Source organism: Nelusetta ayraudi, unplaced genomic scaffold (assembly GCF_046127955.1).
Source record: "Nelusetta ayraudi isolate G7.1 ecotype Tasmania unplaced genomic scaffold, CSIRO-AGI_Nayr_v1 ptg000096l, whole genome shotgun sequence".
NCBI classification, from domain to species: Eukaryota; Metazoa; Chordata; class Actinopteri; order Tetraodontiformes; family Monacanthidae; genus Nelusetta; species Nelusetta ayraudi.
The window spans coordinates 852966-868531 of record NW_027466146.1 but is presented as its reverse complement, the minus strand read 5'-3'; the positions used below and the strand labels follow the sequence as shown (position 1 = coordinate 868531).

The following is a 15566-nucleotide window of genomic DNA, read 5'->3' as shown; positions in this document are numbered from 1 at the left end:
GCCGCTGAGTCTTAATCAGATCATTAGCAATGAATGACTGTGACTCGTCAACAGCGTGATGCAAACAGCTTGAAAAACAAGCAAACAACAAACTGTCAGCATTAAACCATGGCAGGGAGAAATAAAGGAGGATTCCAACATTTTGTCTAGCGTTTAGCCTCACAGTGTTACAATGACGTCAGCCTTTCAGCATCCGTGTTGATTAAAGGGTCCAAACCCCTATTAAAGCTGACCCAGGAGTCTGATGCAGGTTTAGTCAAACCACCTTTGTGTTGTTTATCTGTTTCGAGGTTTCACTGCACAGCTGAGCGGGAGAGACCAACTCATAGTGAAATTGAGGCCGTTTTTTTTTTTTTTGTTGCAGCCTGAGCTTGTGCAGCAAACAAGCTCAGGCTGCAACACAAGAAAAATAGGGTTTCGATCACCATCATTTCAACAATTGGACTTGTGCACGGTGGTTTTGTTGCAGCCAGTCTGTCCAGGCTGCAGCTAGTACAATAGTAAAGCAGGAATAAGAACAAGGTTTAGGAAAACTGAAATACCCCCTGCAAGTTTTGCATCCCTGTGCTCCTTCTGCAGTGATTTTCACTGAACAGTTCCCATAAAGTGCTCCCTCCCGTGAGAACATCACGTCACTGTAGTGCGTGCTGTGCCTCTGTTTGCACGCCTGTCCCTTTTCCATCAGAAACTTGAGCTTAACCTGGCAACAGTCTTGTGTAACAGGCTTTTGAAACTACCCCACAATCAACGGATGTGATAACCTCTGCTTGCATCGAACCCCCACAAAACTACCCTGTCTCCTTCTTCCATGCTCTCTCTGTCTCTCTCTCTCTCTCTCTCTCTCTCTCTCTCTCTCTGTCTCTCTCTCTCTCTCTCCCTCTCTCTCTCACACCACACGCTTCACTTCGTGCCGGTCTGGCACGGGAAAAGTAGGGCAGGGTTTTTTTTTTTCTCTCTTTCACACAGTCCCTCTCTCCAGAGCTCACCCTCAGTGGGCTGATGTAACAGCGATAGAGCCGAGGCGCTGTGTGCCCTCACTGTAACCACTCAGCTGATTACAGGTCTTATGTAAGGAGGGGATTGTCGAAGGGAAAATGGGACAGAACATACGAGCGTGTCGCGGGGAAAACAGCAGCAGCTCTCGGCATATGCAGCTTTCGAACAAGACGGCCCTTTGTCTGCTCCGGCGACCGACTGTTTCCTGGACTTTGCAAAAAAACGCTTACTCATGCTGGATCAAACCTTTGCGTTTGCACATTCACGCAGCCCATGCAAAGTGAAAAATCTGCGGTCAAGTGCGTACGCAGGAATGCAGCTGGAGCGGCCGGTCCTGTGACCACGCTTTCCTCCGGGGTCACGATCACCTGCAGCAGCAAAACGGTGCCGCTTGCACCCGGGCGTGTGCACGCTGGGCCGACCCCAACCTAAACCCTGCCTTTGTTTTTTCAACGTTACTTGCCGCTGTGCAATCGTTGATGCCCAGGGGCACTAGAAGCATGTTGTGGCCAGGAAGCAGAGAACAGATGGTGTAAAGTCAGGTGAGCGTGGCGAGGCCCAGCAGCGTGTTTTCCTGGCACGCTGAGGGGAGGATTATGTAAGCGTTTCGAGGCGTACCTCTGCCTCGCAGCGCTGTGCAGAAACCATAACAGAGGCAGAAAGTCCCAGATAAGGAACCTGAGGAAGCGCTAACTTTGGAGATAGCTTGAAGGGCAAGAAACGTTGGTTCCCAAAACATTTTCTGGGTGTCTGTGATCAACACATGCACAGCTCACTCATTTAAAATAAAACAACAAAAAAAAACACAAAAAGAAAACTATTTTGGCTAAGTACTAACAAAAGATTTTCGGCGTGGCAGTGTATTGACTAGACACACACTTTTGACCAGGTGTGATGCCTGTTGTCGCTATACTATAATATTTAGGACGCATCTCCCCCACACCTTGCTTTCACCTCTTCATTACAATGACCTGTTTTGTTTTCTTGTTTTTTTTCCCAGCGGTCCTTCTTCCAGCGTTTGACGGGGGATAATAAGTCGGAAAAATTCTTCAAGGTGTTCTACGAGCGCATGAAGCTGGCGCAGCAGGAGATTAAAGCCACTGTGACCGTCAACACCAGCGATTTAGGCAGCAAGAAGAAGGACGATGAGCCACCTGACAAAGACGCACTTGCACGGAAGAAAGGTGCGGGAGGGGCCACAAGGCTTGGATTCAGGGGGCCTTTACATTAAATATCATTGTATTTTTGTTTTTTTGGGGGGGGGTTTAATGCTGTGTCTGTCCAAACGTGTCGGACTTTTAGTCAAAGACGTGCCTCTGGTTGCCGTGGTGACCGAGGAGGTGAAGGAGCAGCTGGTGGAGGCCTCCGCCGTCACCCAGAAGGCCTTCACAACGTACCGGCGAGAGGCGGAGGCGGAAGAGCACCAGGCGGCCGCCGACGGGACCCCCGTGCCGGCGGTTGACAAAAGCCAGGAGGAAGGCGAGATGAGCGTCATCATCACCATCATGCAGCCGATCTTGCGACTCATGCAGCTGCTCTGCGAGAACCACAATAGAGACTTGCAGGTCAGTCTGCTGTTGTCACAGGATTTTCATTTTGCCTCAGCTACCGCCCTCCCCACCCCCCCACCCCCCGCCCCTCGTACTGCCCCCACGCAAGCATTTCCTGATCTGCGTTCTGATTCTCTCTTACCACACTCGGTTACAAAGAAACGAAACCGTGTAGAAAATAGACGTCGTTTGCAGAACTCTGTGATGCAGCTGTTCCTATATCTGGTGCGTCTTGGTCTGGTTTCGCTTTTAGAAGTGTGCAGGGGAATAATAATGGCTGGCTCCAGTGGGCCCAGACAGAAGACTTCCTCTGTGCACAGATTCACTGTATGCCTCAAACTAGCGCCGTCTTTCATTAGGAATCGGTCGGCTCCGTGCTGAATCACCCTGTCTCGTCCATTCTGAACCAGCGTGGGTGTAAGATATTGATGTAGTTCTCCCTGGGCAGCACCGAAGATCAATTCCGCGAGATGTTTCTGTTCCCTAAATAAATAAATAAAAGGAGTGATTTTATGGTCGTTGTGAATTATTACATAGGATGACAATAAAAAAAAAAGTCAGCCTCACGACTAATTCCAGTTCTATCTCAATTACAAGTTGACTGAAAATTTGCGTTTGGCTAAGATGAGTGTCTCGAGAAAGCCAGTCATTTTGATTTCAGACCCTAATTTCTCTTAGAAAGATTTCGCTTTTGCTTCTGTCTTCGTTGTGAGGCAGTGTGACACTGCCCCAGGTTTCCCAAATTCTCAGAAACGGCTCAATTCCTGAGAGATAAAGGCATCGGCTTCTCATTGTTCTTCATTTTCCCCCAGAACTTCCTGCGCAACCAGAACAACAAAAACAACTACAACCTGGTCTGTGAGACCCTCCAGTTTCTGGACTGCATCTGTGGCAGCACCACTGGCGGACTGGGCCTGTTGGGTCTCTACATCAACGAGAAGAATGTGGGACTCATAAACCAGACGGTTGAGAGTCTGACTGAGTACTGCCAAGGTCCATGTCATGAAAACCAGGTGATTCACAAGCACACTGCTTGCTCAAGGGTTTAAAAAAACAAAACATCTCTGCCATTTCTCATTATTAACTTTTACGAATGGATTTTTCTGTAAAATATAATATATGTCCCTCTCTTTTGTGTCTGTCTGAGGTTTTTGACTTGGTTTGTGCCGATGTCTGGTAGTTTCACGCAACTAAACAAACAAATGGACAAATGCAGGTTGTTTGATGGCTCATTTAAGTTCCACAAAACACAGTTATAACAAAAACCAGCAGACTTGACACTGTTCTCACATGCAAAATAACAGCAACAAAAGTGCTAAAGGGGGTGAGGTGCGAAAAATATCTTTGTGCCTCCGAGTCAGTGACAACAGTGGTTGGAGTCATTGCGTCTGCCGGTCGTTTGTATAGACATTACATTCAATGTATTGTTGCCTCCTTAAAATCTCTGCAAAAAATTACCATACACGACTACTTACACGCAGCATTGAATTAATGAGATTTGGTTGTTCTGCTCAGCCAAAAAAAAGTTAAGAAGACCATGACATCAGTTCTAAGTTCTAAACTGGATTTCCAGTCACTCGTGTTTGCTTTGAGCCAGAGTTTGACTTGTGTCGCATGTCTGGTAAGGTAAACTGTAATAGAGTGACAGAGTCAACACCCATCAACGTTCACCAACAGTGCGGAACTTTGAGAAGGCACATGACTGTTGACTTGGTCACGTGCAACATCCTCATCAGCCAGGGAGGAGCGCAGCCTGAGGACCTGCTGCCCTTAAATGTCTCATACTCCCATCTCCAGAGGCATTTTTCCAAGAAAGGGAAAAATAAAATATGAATTTCTCATTGTTTTCCATGACTGACTAGACCCACTATTATTAATAAAATAAAAAACAAAGGAAAGGTGGATTTTTGATTATATAGGATCTATTTTTCTTAAACTAATAACATCTATGATGTGATTCCAGAAAATAAAAATGCCAAAGTGTGTCCACAAATCTTGTCCTGCTGCACTCCAGGGTTTATAGGAGGAGGCTGGAGCAGCATCAGAGAACACTCAACGACTCTCCTCTTTGCTTTAATTCACTCTCCTTTCATGTGGTTCACAGAACTGCATCGCCACTCATGAGTGCAATGGCATCGACATCATCATCGCGCTCATCCTCAACGACATCAACCCTCTTGGCAAGAAGCGGATGGACCTGGTGCTGGAACTCAAAGTGAGCGTCCCTTGATCTGCTGATGTGTAGTTCCTGGACAGGAAGTGCAGGTGCACTCGTCCTTATGCGTGGGTTTCATATTTTCCTCCCCAACAGGTATCATATGCATCACAACAGTCTTTCTAAGTCGCATTAATGGAATATATAAGAGGTTTATTTTGATCGAAATGGTGAGAGCTTTGAATCAGACACGTCATGGATGACGCTGAGGGGGGGGAAATAACATGAGAACATGCACTGTAGAGTAGCATGAAGCATTTTCATAGCAGTGGAAAACCACAATGTGACACTATGAGTGATTGCGCTCACACACCTGCAGCGCGTCAAATCGAACTCAATCGTAAAGTGTTCCATAATTGAAAAAACAAACAAAGAAGAAAACCTGCGTGCTTGCTGTCAGACTCTGCCCTCCTTCTACTGCCTCTTTACAGAATAACGCCTCCAAGCTGCTCCTCGCAATCATGGAGAGTCGCCACGACAGCGAGAACGCCGAGAGAATACTGTACAACATGAGGCCCAAGGAGCTTGTGCGTATGAGACCGCCACTTGCAGCGGTCGCAACGTCACATGCCAAGGCTCCGCCACCGACAGTCTGTCTCTGCCGCAGGTGGAGGTGATCAAAAAGGCCTACATGCAGGGTGAGATCGAGGTGGAGCCGCCGCCGGAGGGCGAGGACGCAGAGGAGGAGCACTCCACGTCCCCGCGCAATGTCGGCCATAACATCTACATCCTGGCACATCAGGTCAGCGATATCATCCAGTGGTGCACAGTCAGGGGATATTATTTTCCTCAGCGAGAGACATTCGTATTCCCTTCTGCTCTCATCTTGAGGTCATGGTCCACGGTGCAACTCCATCTATTTTCTACCGCAGCTTCTCCTGCAGGGAGGAACGACCATTTGCATGCACTCACACTCAAACCTACAGACAATTTAGAGCACGTCGTGCATGCGTGGGAGGAAGCCGGACTACCTGCAGTGGAACATGCAAATTCCGCACAGAAAAGCCCCGGAACAGGGGAATTGAACCCGTAACCTTTTTCTGCAAGGTGACGGTACCAACCACCGCGCTGCTGTGTTGCTCGAAAAACAGAACTCGCATGTGGTTATCTTTCCATGACACGCACCGTGATATCACACCTGCGCCACCAGAAATGGTTTGCATGAAAACAATGACAATAGTTGAACTGAGCTGAACTGAGCGCCGACGTCAGCGCGGCGCTGCAGCACATGCTTTTCCATTTGACCACCTGAAGCCTCCGTTGGCAGCCAGGCGAAGAACCGGTCCTGCCGCGAACAGTCAGTGATCCATCCGGGACTGATGTGCTGGTGTGGTTTGTGTCTTTGCAGCTGGCCCGTCACAACAAGGAGCTGCAGGCCATGCTGAAGCCAGGGGGCACGTACGGGGAGGGGGACGAGGCCCTGGAGTTCTACGCCAAGCACACGGCTCAGATCGAGGTCAGCGCTTACGTCACTGCAGTCGTCCTCGCCGCCTTTTATTTTTAGCTTTGCTTTTTTTTCTTTTTTCTTTACTGTAAAACTTTCCCACAGTTTCTCTTATGTCCCAACCTCTAACAAACAAAAAAAAAAAGGCGTCTGTCATGGGACGTTGCCTTTGCTTGCTTGCAACAGTGGCACATGTTTGGGCTTCTCCCTTGACTTGATGCATGTGATGCTGTTTTTCTTGGCTCGTCTGACTGCGACTGTGTTCCTTGTCAGAGTTGTGTGCACCTTGGCCACGTTTGCAGCTCATCCACAGCAAGATGGAAGGGCTGGCAGCTGTTGACGGCCTTGTAAACTTTAATTTTTTTAAGCTCGCATTATGGGATGTCACTTGTTAACAACAAAGTCAGATGACTGGTGCGAACGCGTTGCGCAATAATTGCCTCAGAAGGAGTGCAGAGGCGTTTCAATTTGTGTGTTTGACCTCTGGCTGCTGGTGTGGCTGTGTCCAGATTGTGCGGCTGGATCGCACCATGGAGCAGATTGTGTTCCCCGTGCCCAACATCTGCGAGTTCCTCACCCAGGAGTCCAAGCTGCGAGTCTACTACACCACCGAGCGTGACGAGCAAGGCAGCAAGATCAATGACTTCTTCCTGAGCTCAGAAGATCTTTTCAATGAGATGAACTGGCAGAAGAAGCTGCGAGGTACTCAAGAGGCGACTGGTAACACAAACACCGTTCCCTGTGCGTGGTTTTCTTCAACTTTTTACCTTTTTGCCCTCAGGGTTTACACGCTCTCCGCTCACATCGCTCCAGGCCGCTCAGGAAAAATGTACATGCTTCTGGGTACGGATTATATTATGAAATTATTATTAATAATTGTAATACAGGCATCATTGTGCTTTTTCCAGTCACGTGATGTTTACAGAGCAAAGTGACTGTTAGCTGTAAAACACAGGAACCAAACCATCATTAGCAGGCACACTGTTGTGTTGACAGCTCAGGTTGTCCATGACGAGACACCTTTTTAGGCCCTTAAGCAGGTTTTACCTGTATCTTTAAGACAGAAAAGTTCCCTAATGATGTAATAGGTACTATTTAAGTCAAATTAGACTGACAAACTTCAATTTACAAACATTTGTGACTTGTTTTAAGCATGTGACAATTCGTCTGTAATCAGGTTCAGTATGAGGAATGTTAAATTGTATTCCCAGTCTCATATTCTATAAAAATGTAGACAATCTTTCTGCAAGTGAAAGCAAAACACTTGTGAACTTGTGAAAGTGGGAGGGGCTCCATTAACTCTGAGCCCTGGAGGGATGGAGGCAGAGAGAGATGTAAACCAGGCACCTTTCATAAAGCAAAATAAGTTCCCATGAAGCTAAGATTGCATTATTGTTGCATGATTAACGATGGAAATTGTACTGATAAGCTGTCATGAGTGAGTGATGTCTGTCGTCTCTGTGAGAGTGATACAGCGGCTAATGAAAACAATCGTGCTCACTTCCCATTCACAAAAAAGGAATGTCTTCAAATTGGAATTTACACGCCACCCCGGTGTTGTGTTTGGACGTACATTTTGAAAGTGGAACGCAGATTTAGGTTCCTGTATAATCCTGTGTAACAGAAGATGAGTCAAACCAAAACAGAGGAAACTTTCTGCTTTCTGACTTGCCCCTTCCGTCTGTGCAAACTTCTAAATCTATCAGGAATTCATGTTTTTAACAGCAAAAACGGGAGAGAGAAGTGAAGGGAAAGCACCGTGTTAGAGAGTTCTCTGTACCTGCTGTGATCACATCTTCAAGTTTGACTGTGTCGAGTTTTGGATAGTCCAAGTCTGTCATTGAAACATCCATCCATACATCCATACATCTTCATGGTCACGGTGGTCTGCTGGAGCCTCTCCCAGCTGTCATAGAGTGGAGGCGGGGTGACACCCTGGACAAGTCACCCGTTCATCAAAGGGCCACATTGAAAGACAAACAACAATTTACACACACACACACACGCACACACACACACACACAAACAATTTTGAGTTCCCAGTTTGCTGCATGCGCATGTTTCGGACTGTGGGAGTAACCTGGAGAACCCGTAGAGAACCCACGCAGACACAGGCAGAACATGCAGAAAGACTCCAGGCCAGCGATCAAACCCACAACCTTCTTGACGTGACACGACGGTACTAACCACTTGCATCACCATTTTGCCATTTAAGAGACATGAACGGCCTCATTTAGCTCCTGTAGTGACGTCAACATGTTCTGTCCTGCCCGTTCTTTCTGAATCTCTGTATAATCATAAAGACCTAAAGAGAGCAACCCACTGCCCTGGTCTCTATCTGAGTCAGTCAAACCTGGTGTTTCGCTGGTATTTACCAGTGAACTCCCACGTGCACTTCTCTTTTCTGCGGAATGCTGAAATCCTCTGTCCATATACAAACATGAAAACACGACTGGTGGCAAAATAGTACAAAGTTCCTCTTTGACTTGCTTGTTGGGGAGAATCTTTGATGACATGAGAACCACTCCTGACTGGGCTGTGATTCACGGCCGCGTCAGTAGCGAATCAATGAACTGCATTTACTCATCAAAGTCTCAAGGCTGTCGTGACTTTTTTCACCTCCAGTGTACAGGTACTACCCAGAAAATTAGAATCTCCTGAAGAGGTTGTTGTATTTCCCCATGTGTGATTTCTTCTGAGACAACCCAAGACAGACTTTTTAAAGGCTCAGGACCCTTTTGCAGGTGTTTTGTATTCTTTGGACTCGTTGAACTGACAAAACTGAAGCTTTTCACAGTATTCTAATTTTCTGAGTTTGTGGGTTTGTGGTTTTAATAAGCTGAAAATCTTAATCAGCAAAGTTACAACAAGGAACCGCTTGAGATGTCAATTTGCGTGTAATGGCTCAATAAAATTTGTTGGTTTCATCTTTTATGTTAAATTGCCAAAATAAAACAACTTTTACTTGAATTTTTCGGGTAGTACCTGTAAAAGAAACTTTCACTCTGCCAGCAGCAACAAAACTCAGTGGTGTGAATCGCTGCTCTGCCACTGTGTGTTTGACCCTTATGTCTCCTCCAGGACGTCGGCTGGTCGGCTGGCTCGGATGTGGCACATAACCGCCGTTCAGCAGACGCTGCACTGCATTTGTCTCCTGAAGACCACTGATTCACAGAACTGTGACTGTCACTAATGGGCTGTGATCCACTGTCTTCCAGCTCAGCCCATCCTGTACTGGTGCTCCAGGAACATGTCGTTCTGGAGCAGCATCTCCTTTAACCTGGCCGTGCTGATGAACCTGCTGGTGGCCTTCTTTTACCCCCTGGAGGGGGCTCGTGGAGGTCAGTGTTCCAATGTGGCCTTCTTTTGATTGACAGACATGTTTTCCTCTGTCATCATGACAGTGCTTGTCAGTTTGAAACAGTGTTGCTACCTTGGCGATGTGTTTGCGTTCGTCTTGTTTTTCATACTGTCTCCTCGAAACGTTTGAAAAGTTTCTCATGAAGTTCTCATCACACTGCCACCCTTGTGATGGCTGGAAGTTCTCAAATAAGTCAGTGTTCTGCTAAGAAAGTACCAGGATTTTCTTTTTAGTTTTCTCATATTGTTGTGAATGTTTCTATCTCTGTCCTGGACGGGTTTTGCAAATCAGGCATCTGACGTTCTGGGACTCTGTCAGCAATGTAAAGGCATTAAGTCCAAATACATGATACAGGCTCAATGAAGTCCTTCTTAAATTTTGTTTAACAATGCCATGTTTTTCCTTTGATAACAAGTGAAATCTCACTAAACTTCCACTTTATTGCCTAAAAAAGGTTCCTGGGTTTTGGGTAAAGTTCCTCAGAGTGCATGCAAGTGGCCTAATTTCTATTTATTCACAGACACAACACCACGTACATCAAGTTTTCATTGCAACCCCTTAAGTTGTGTACTGTGGTTTAACAGCGTATGGCTAACAAAGTGAGTGTGTGGTACACAGGATTTATCGTTTCTCATCAGAAATGGATTATCGGCATGTTGTGTTCCGTTTTGTTGTGCAGTGTAGCTTCACATGTTACACCCTCCCACTCGTTAGGTGCGGCTCCTCGCTGAGGTGCTCGCCCTGAACCAACCTCAGCCGACCCCGGGTCACGTCCGCCAGTCAGCGGATAACCTTTTATAGCGACAAGTTTATCAGCTCACTGCTTTCAAACCACCACGTTGCACCAGAGTAGCTGTCCCTCAGAGTGAGGCGGCAACAGCCAGGAGGTGGAGCAGTGTGTGTGTGTGTGTGTGTGTGTGTGTGTGTGTGTGTGTGTGTGTGTGTGTGTGTGTGTGTGTGTGTGTGTGTGGTGATAGTTGCATAAATTCTTAGAAAGGCCCATGAGGAAAAGCGTGGCTGCCGAGCAACTCTTGGCGCTGTTTTGCATTGTGGGAAGATGCCAACAACAACAATGATGTCGGACGTTGACTCCGAAGTGTGTGTGTGTGTGTGTGTGTGTGTGTGTGTGTATTCGTAGATCAGTCTTGTGGTTTGGGTGTAGCTTCACACCTCCCGAACTACACTTAAGTTGGAGGTGCGATGAGACAGTAATCCGAGCTGCAGATTTGGAGCCCTGAACTGTCACAAAAGCCCAAGATGGATCTGAGCTTCATGGGGCCCTGACCTGTTCTGTGGACGCTTGTACCTTTCGCTCAGGTCCACCGGTGACTTGCTGCGGTGTCACATGTCAACACAAGTCTTCTGTTTCCTCTCCTCGCGATGAAGTGTCTTTGCCTTTACACCCAGTTGCGTAAATACTGGCACGGTGTCCCTCCAGTGGGCAATGGAACAGGCTGGGGCTGCCTGTGCCCCTTCGCCCTCCAACATGTCTCTAGCTGCGTTCCCATGACAGTTTTTCACAAAATAAATTCTAAAATTCAAAAATTTCAACAAAGTACAATTGGGATTTGCAGGTGTTTTCATTCAATGGTGTGATGTGATGCGACTTAATACTTGTAGAATTACGTTTGCTTTTGTTTGTTTACGTTTGTTTGCTGTCCAGAATGGTTACTATATTTTTCTCTTTGATTTCCTGTAAAAGAAAATATTCCTTCTCCTCCTCCGTCCAAACATAACGCGCCATTTTCACTTGAAGTGAAGTAAGTTTCCATGACACTTTTGTGATATACCTCTATATTGATATGTCTGAAAAAACATCTCATGTGATTGTCAAAACCTTTTAGCCATATTTGAGAGTTTCTTTTTTAGGTGTTTCGATTACCAGTGTTTTATTGTGATATTTAGGTTTTGCACAACTCTAGGGCTGGAAACACAACTTCTGACAGAGAGACTCGCACCTGGTCAGAGGGGAGTGAACGGCAGCACGCAGGGAAAGAAAAAAAACAACAGGAAAACAAAGTCAGGTTTTTATAATGTGGACTCAATAGTCCAACATTACATAATTAAACTGTCTCTCCCTGTCAGAGTCGCATTCCAGCCCGTGCTTTTCCGGCCCGGCTGCTGTCGCCGGCAGGATATGCCAGCGGAATTCAACAATCACTTAAAAGGCTTCTTAAAATGACACGTTTCACGCTTGTAAAGTCGGCCCGCGCTCAAGCGATAATTACACCTCTTCAAAGCATTTATATGCAGCCAGGTTGGCAGCCGATCACACGCCGGCACTCACCGCTGGCGAGTCCGGCGCTTCGCTCCAACGAGGCCTCGTCAAATTGGATTTTGGCGAAATCGTTTTATCGCGTTTTTCACCGCAACAACACAACACGTAGCCGCGCTGAGGTGTCAGACTTTGTGAACGCCCCTGACGTTCTGAACACGCAAATCTCATAACACCCATCCCACGTCGCATGAGCAAACCCGAGAATGCAAACACGGTGTGAGTTTCATCAGCCTTCGAAAGCGCATGACCACGCTCTCGGCCACATTTCGGCACAGGTCACGCCAAATACGCCTTAAGAAAGTTCCAGCCCTGCGTGTGCGTGGACAGAGAAAAAAGCACCAATCAGTTTTGCCATTAGTGAGGATCGACTTTTTTTTTGTTCCTAATTCCAGACACCACATTGACCCCTGGCCAGTGGTCAGTCATGTGGCCAAACTGTGAGCAATTAGGGGTTGTAAAGCCTCACAAGGTCAGCGGGTGTGACGGGAGTCCTCCGTCATTCAGGCTCTGCGCTGCTAATTCCTGCGTGGCTGCAGTATTTTCCCAAAAGCCAAATCATGCAGATGTTTTTCGTTTGTTGTGCTCGTTCCTCTTTCCTCGTTGCATCAGTATCCTTGGAGGGTCGTATCGCCGGCGCTGCGCTAAGCCCCAAACGTTAACGGCCGCATTGTTCCAGCGCAGAGGAGCAGATAGAGAAGAAGACGCACATTGTGATCGGCATAAACTTTCAATTGTTCCGTCCGGGGTCAAACGGCGAGCTCCCCTTTTGTTTGAACTTACTCACACCAAGACAAGCCTATTAGAGAGGAAAAGAAGGGGAGGCAGCTAAAGGTCATCTGAGGGCTTAGTGGTTCCCTCAGGGATGGGATTTTAGTTTCAGCCGTAAAGCAATAAACTCTCAGGCACCAGTCACCGAGTGATGATTATTTAATATCTGCAGGGATCTCATCCCCCTCTCACGTGCTCACACTTTGTTCTGCATTCACTTAAAGCCATGTTGTCGGGGGTTTAATTTTCCAGCCAGCCGCTTGTAAATGCTGAATAAACTGAAACACGTGACCTCGCTCGAGCACTGCAAACATCTTTTGCAAAACCCAACACCGAGTCGCTCCTCTCGCCGCTTAATTTGCTGATCGCACCGACAAATCAAACACTATAAAATCCGCGTGGACATCATTGCGTTGGCTGCCGACCAAACTGATTCTTGTTTAATGAGAGACTGCGGCTGGAGACTTTCCCTCCGCAGTGGCCAGGTGTGCCACGGTCCTCAGTAAAAAAAAAAAAAAAAAAAAAAAAAAGCCTTTGAGTAACTTCTTGGTGAACATTTCCCAGAGGCGAATGCTGCGGTTTTCCTCTGGCCAGCGTTTTCAAGGAGCGGCTCGAGTCCTTGACCGGGAGCACTTTTGCAGCCCTGTCCTGCGTCTGGCCTTGAGTGCTTTTATGGGATTCGATTGCAACTTCACCGCCGCCCACGTTTACACCTGGTACTAATAGGCATCTCACACGTATCACAAGATCCAATAAAATCCAGTGGCCAGAGCAGATGGATTTTTCTTCTCTCCCTGACTCGCCCAGTCTCTCCCTGGTTGAACCTTCTCCTGCTGCTCCTTCATTCCTCACATTTCTCACAACTCAGTTATTCTTCCTGCGTCGAGCTTTGGCCTTGAGCTCAATCACTAGTCTCCTACGCATGCACAACAACTGTCACACTCGTGTTTTGTTGGGTTTTTTTTGCTTGCGTTTGAATGGGGTCTTGACATTTCCATCCGCTCGCTTCCTGCTCGCATGAGTTTGGTGGAATCCTCAGCAATTTTCATCTTAATCACAAGGAAAAATAACACATTCTACCGCAAGACATATAGGAGCATGCTTCAGCCGTCATATCACAGGAAGTGTTGACGGTGTGAGTGTGAAAAAAATGTGAGAATGGAATAAACACTGTCAGACTCGAGGAAGCTGAATGAACCTTGGTGGTGGTGCTGTTGTTTAGTCTGATGCACATCTGTCTGCTAACGGTTGCACAGTTAGCCAGTCAGCCAGTCAGGGAGTTGGATGGTGTTTTACTGTGTGTGTGCGTGTGAGGTACAAAGCACTGCGTCTGGGTTGGCAGCCAAATCCGGGCGGCAGGGCAGCCTGTTAGGATGCCGTGCCCAGGACCATCCCTGATGAATTTAGCTGGAGCTGAGAGTATTTTTAGCCAGGCGGGGAGGGCGATGGAGAGGAGGGGAGGGAAGTGGAGGGGGGCGGGTGGAAGGGCGGGGGGGCTTATGTAACAAATACCTGTCATGTGATCTGTGCACACAGAGGCGAGAAGAAGGAGGCCTCAGAAGGGAGGACGAGGAGGGAGATAGCTGTGTGTTCGCACTGACTGTCTGTGTGTGTGTGTGTGTGTGTGTGTGTGTGTGTGTGTGTGTGTGTGTGTGCTACAGGCCGCTCACTGCTCTGGACTTGGCACTAAGTGAGTGCCTGGAGAGCTCTGAATAATGCTTTCCTGACCTACAATGACCACATACACACACACACACACACACACACACACACACACACACACACACACACACACACACACACAGTAAGCACGTCCAAAAACTAAACTGGAGGGATCATGATCTTATTACTCTGGCAGCGCGGGGAGCCAAGCGGCATTCAGTTTGCTGGAATAGTCCTGCTATTGTCTCTTTTTTTCCTTTTTGGCATCAGAACTCTTCACCTCTTCTTCCTCATGAAGTCATGTCGCCGCACTCAGAGAGTCGTTAAAACATCAAGACACGCAGGAGCGCAGCCACGAGAGCTCACAACTGGCCGTTTCCTCACGGGCAGCCGAGCCGGCGCTGTAATGGAGTGATGGATGTGATGTCGTTCCTCCGCAGCTACCTTGGAGCCTCATCTGTCGGCCCTGCTGTGGATGACCATGCTGGTCTCTCTGGCCATCGTCATCGTCCTGCCTCAGCCCCACGGCATCCGGGCGCTCATCGCCTCCACCATCCTGCGGCTCATCTTCTCCGTGGGGCTGGAGCCCACCTTGCTGCTGCTGGGGGGCTTCAACGTAAGCGTGCGCATCCGTGCGTCTCTTAGAGAGGCCCTGTTTTTGATTTGTGTCTTTTTTCACTAAGCGCTAGTGTCGTTAGCAAGACTAGAGAGTATCGAGATTGAGACCAGACCAAGACATTTGGGGTTGGAGACCAAGACCAGACCAGACCAAGACTCTATATATCAAAGAATAATAACAACAAAAGAGAAAAAAGTGACCAGTCTCTTATTTAAATTCAAATTTGTTTCCAAATGGAACAGCAACATTCAACATTCTTTTCAGCAAGGCATTCTTTAATCATGTTCTTGAACAAGTTGCTGTTTTGCCAACTATTTTGAACCATTTTCAAAAAAACAATCTTGCTTCATAAAATGAAAAAATAAATGAACTAGGAATAAGGGGCCAGGGTGTCACTCTGGGTGTCACAAACAGAGTGTAAAACAGCAGCAGCTGGATTCCTTTCTGTTATTATCTGTCATTGTGATTTTGGCTGAGTCTTGACTGGTCTTGATCAAAAATCCAGAGTCTAGTCCAATCTGAGACCGAGACCAAGACCCAGTGAAAATGCTTTGGAGTCCGAGACGAGACCGAGACTCTCAAAAAGCGGTCTGGTGACCAAGACCAATCTCCAGGACTACAACACTACTAAGCCTTGCTTGCAGTCGTCAGGTTGCCGTGGCTGGACTGACAT

At 47.3% G+C, this 15566-nt stretch overlaps 1 protein-coding gene across 10 annotated transcripts in view; it reads left to right on the top strand.

The window, feature by feature from the left end:
• Positions 1-15566, top strand: part of itpr1b (inositol 1,4,5-trisphosphate receptor, type 1b) — a 66564-nt gene that overhangs the window by 39022 nt on the left and 11976 nt on the right. For 5 of the 10 annotated variants that reach the window (XM_076047868.1, XM_076047866.1, XM_076047874.1 and 2 more), the window contains 10 exons: positions 1997-2180; positions 2299-2561; positions 3359-3559; positions 4651-4761; positions 5193-5288; positions 5369-5503; positions 6110-6217; positions 6715-6907; positions 9424-9546; positions 14715-14890. In XM_076047868.1, coding sequence (XP_075903983.1) covers positions 1997-2180; positions 2299-2561; positions 3359-3559; positions 4651-4761; positions 5193-5288; positions 5369-5503; positions 6110-6217; positions 6715-6907; positions 9424-9546; positions 14715-14890 — 1590 coding nt within the window. Of the gene's footprint in view, positions 1-1996; positions 2181-2298; positions 2562-3358; positions 3560-4650; positions 4762-5192; positions 5289-5368; positions 5504-6109; positions 6218-6714; positions 6947-9423; positions 9547-14714; positions 14891-15566 lie in introns of all 10 variants that reach the window. The other 5 variants (XM_076047871.1, XM_076047867.1, XM_076047865.1 and 2 more) reach the window with 1 other exon arrangement.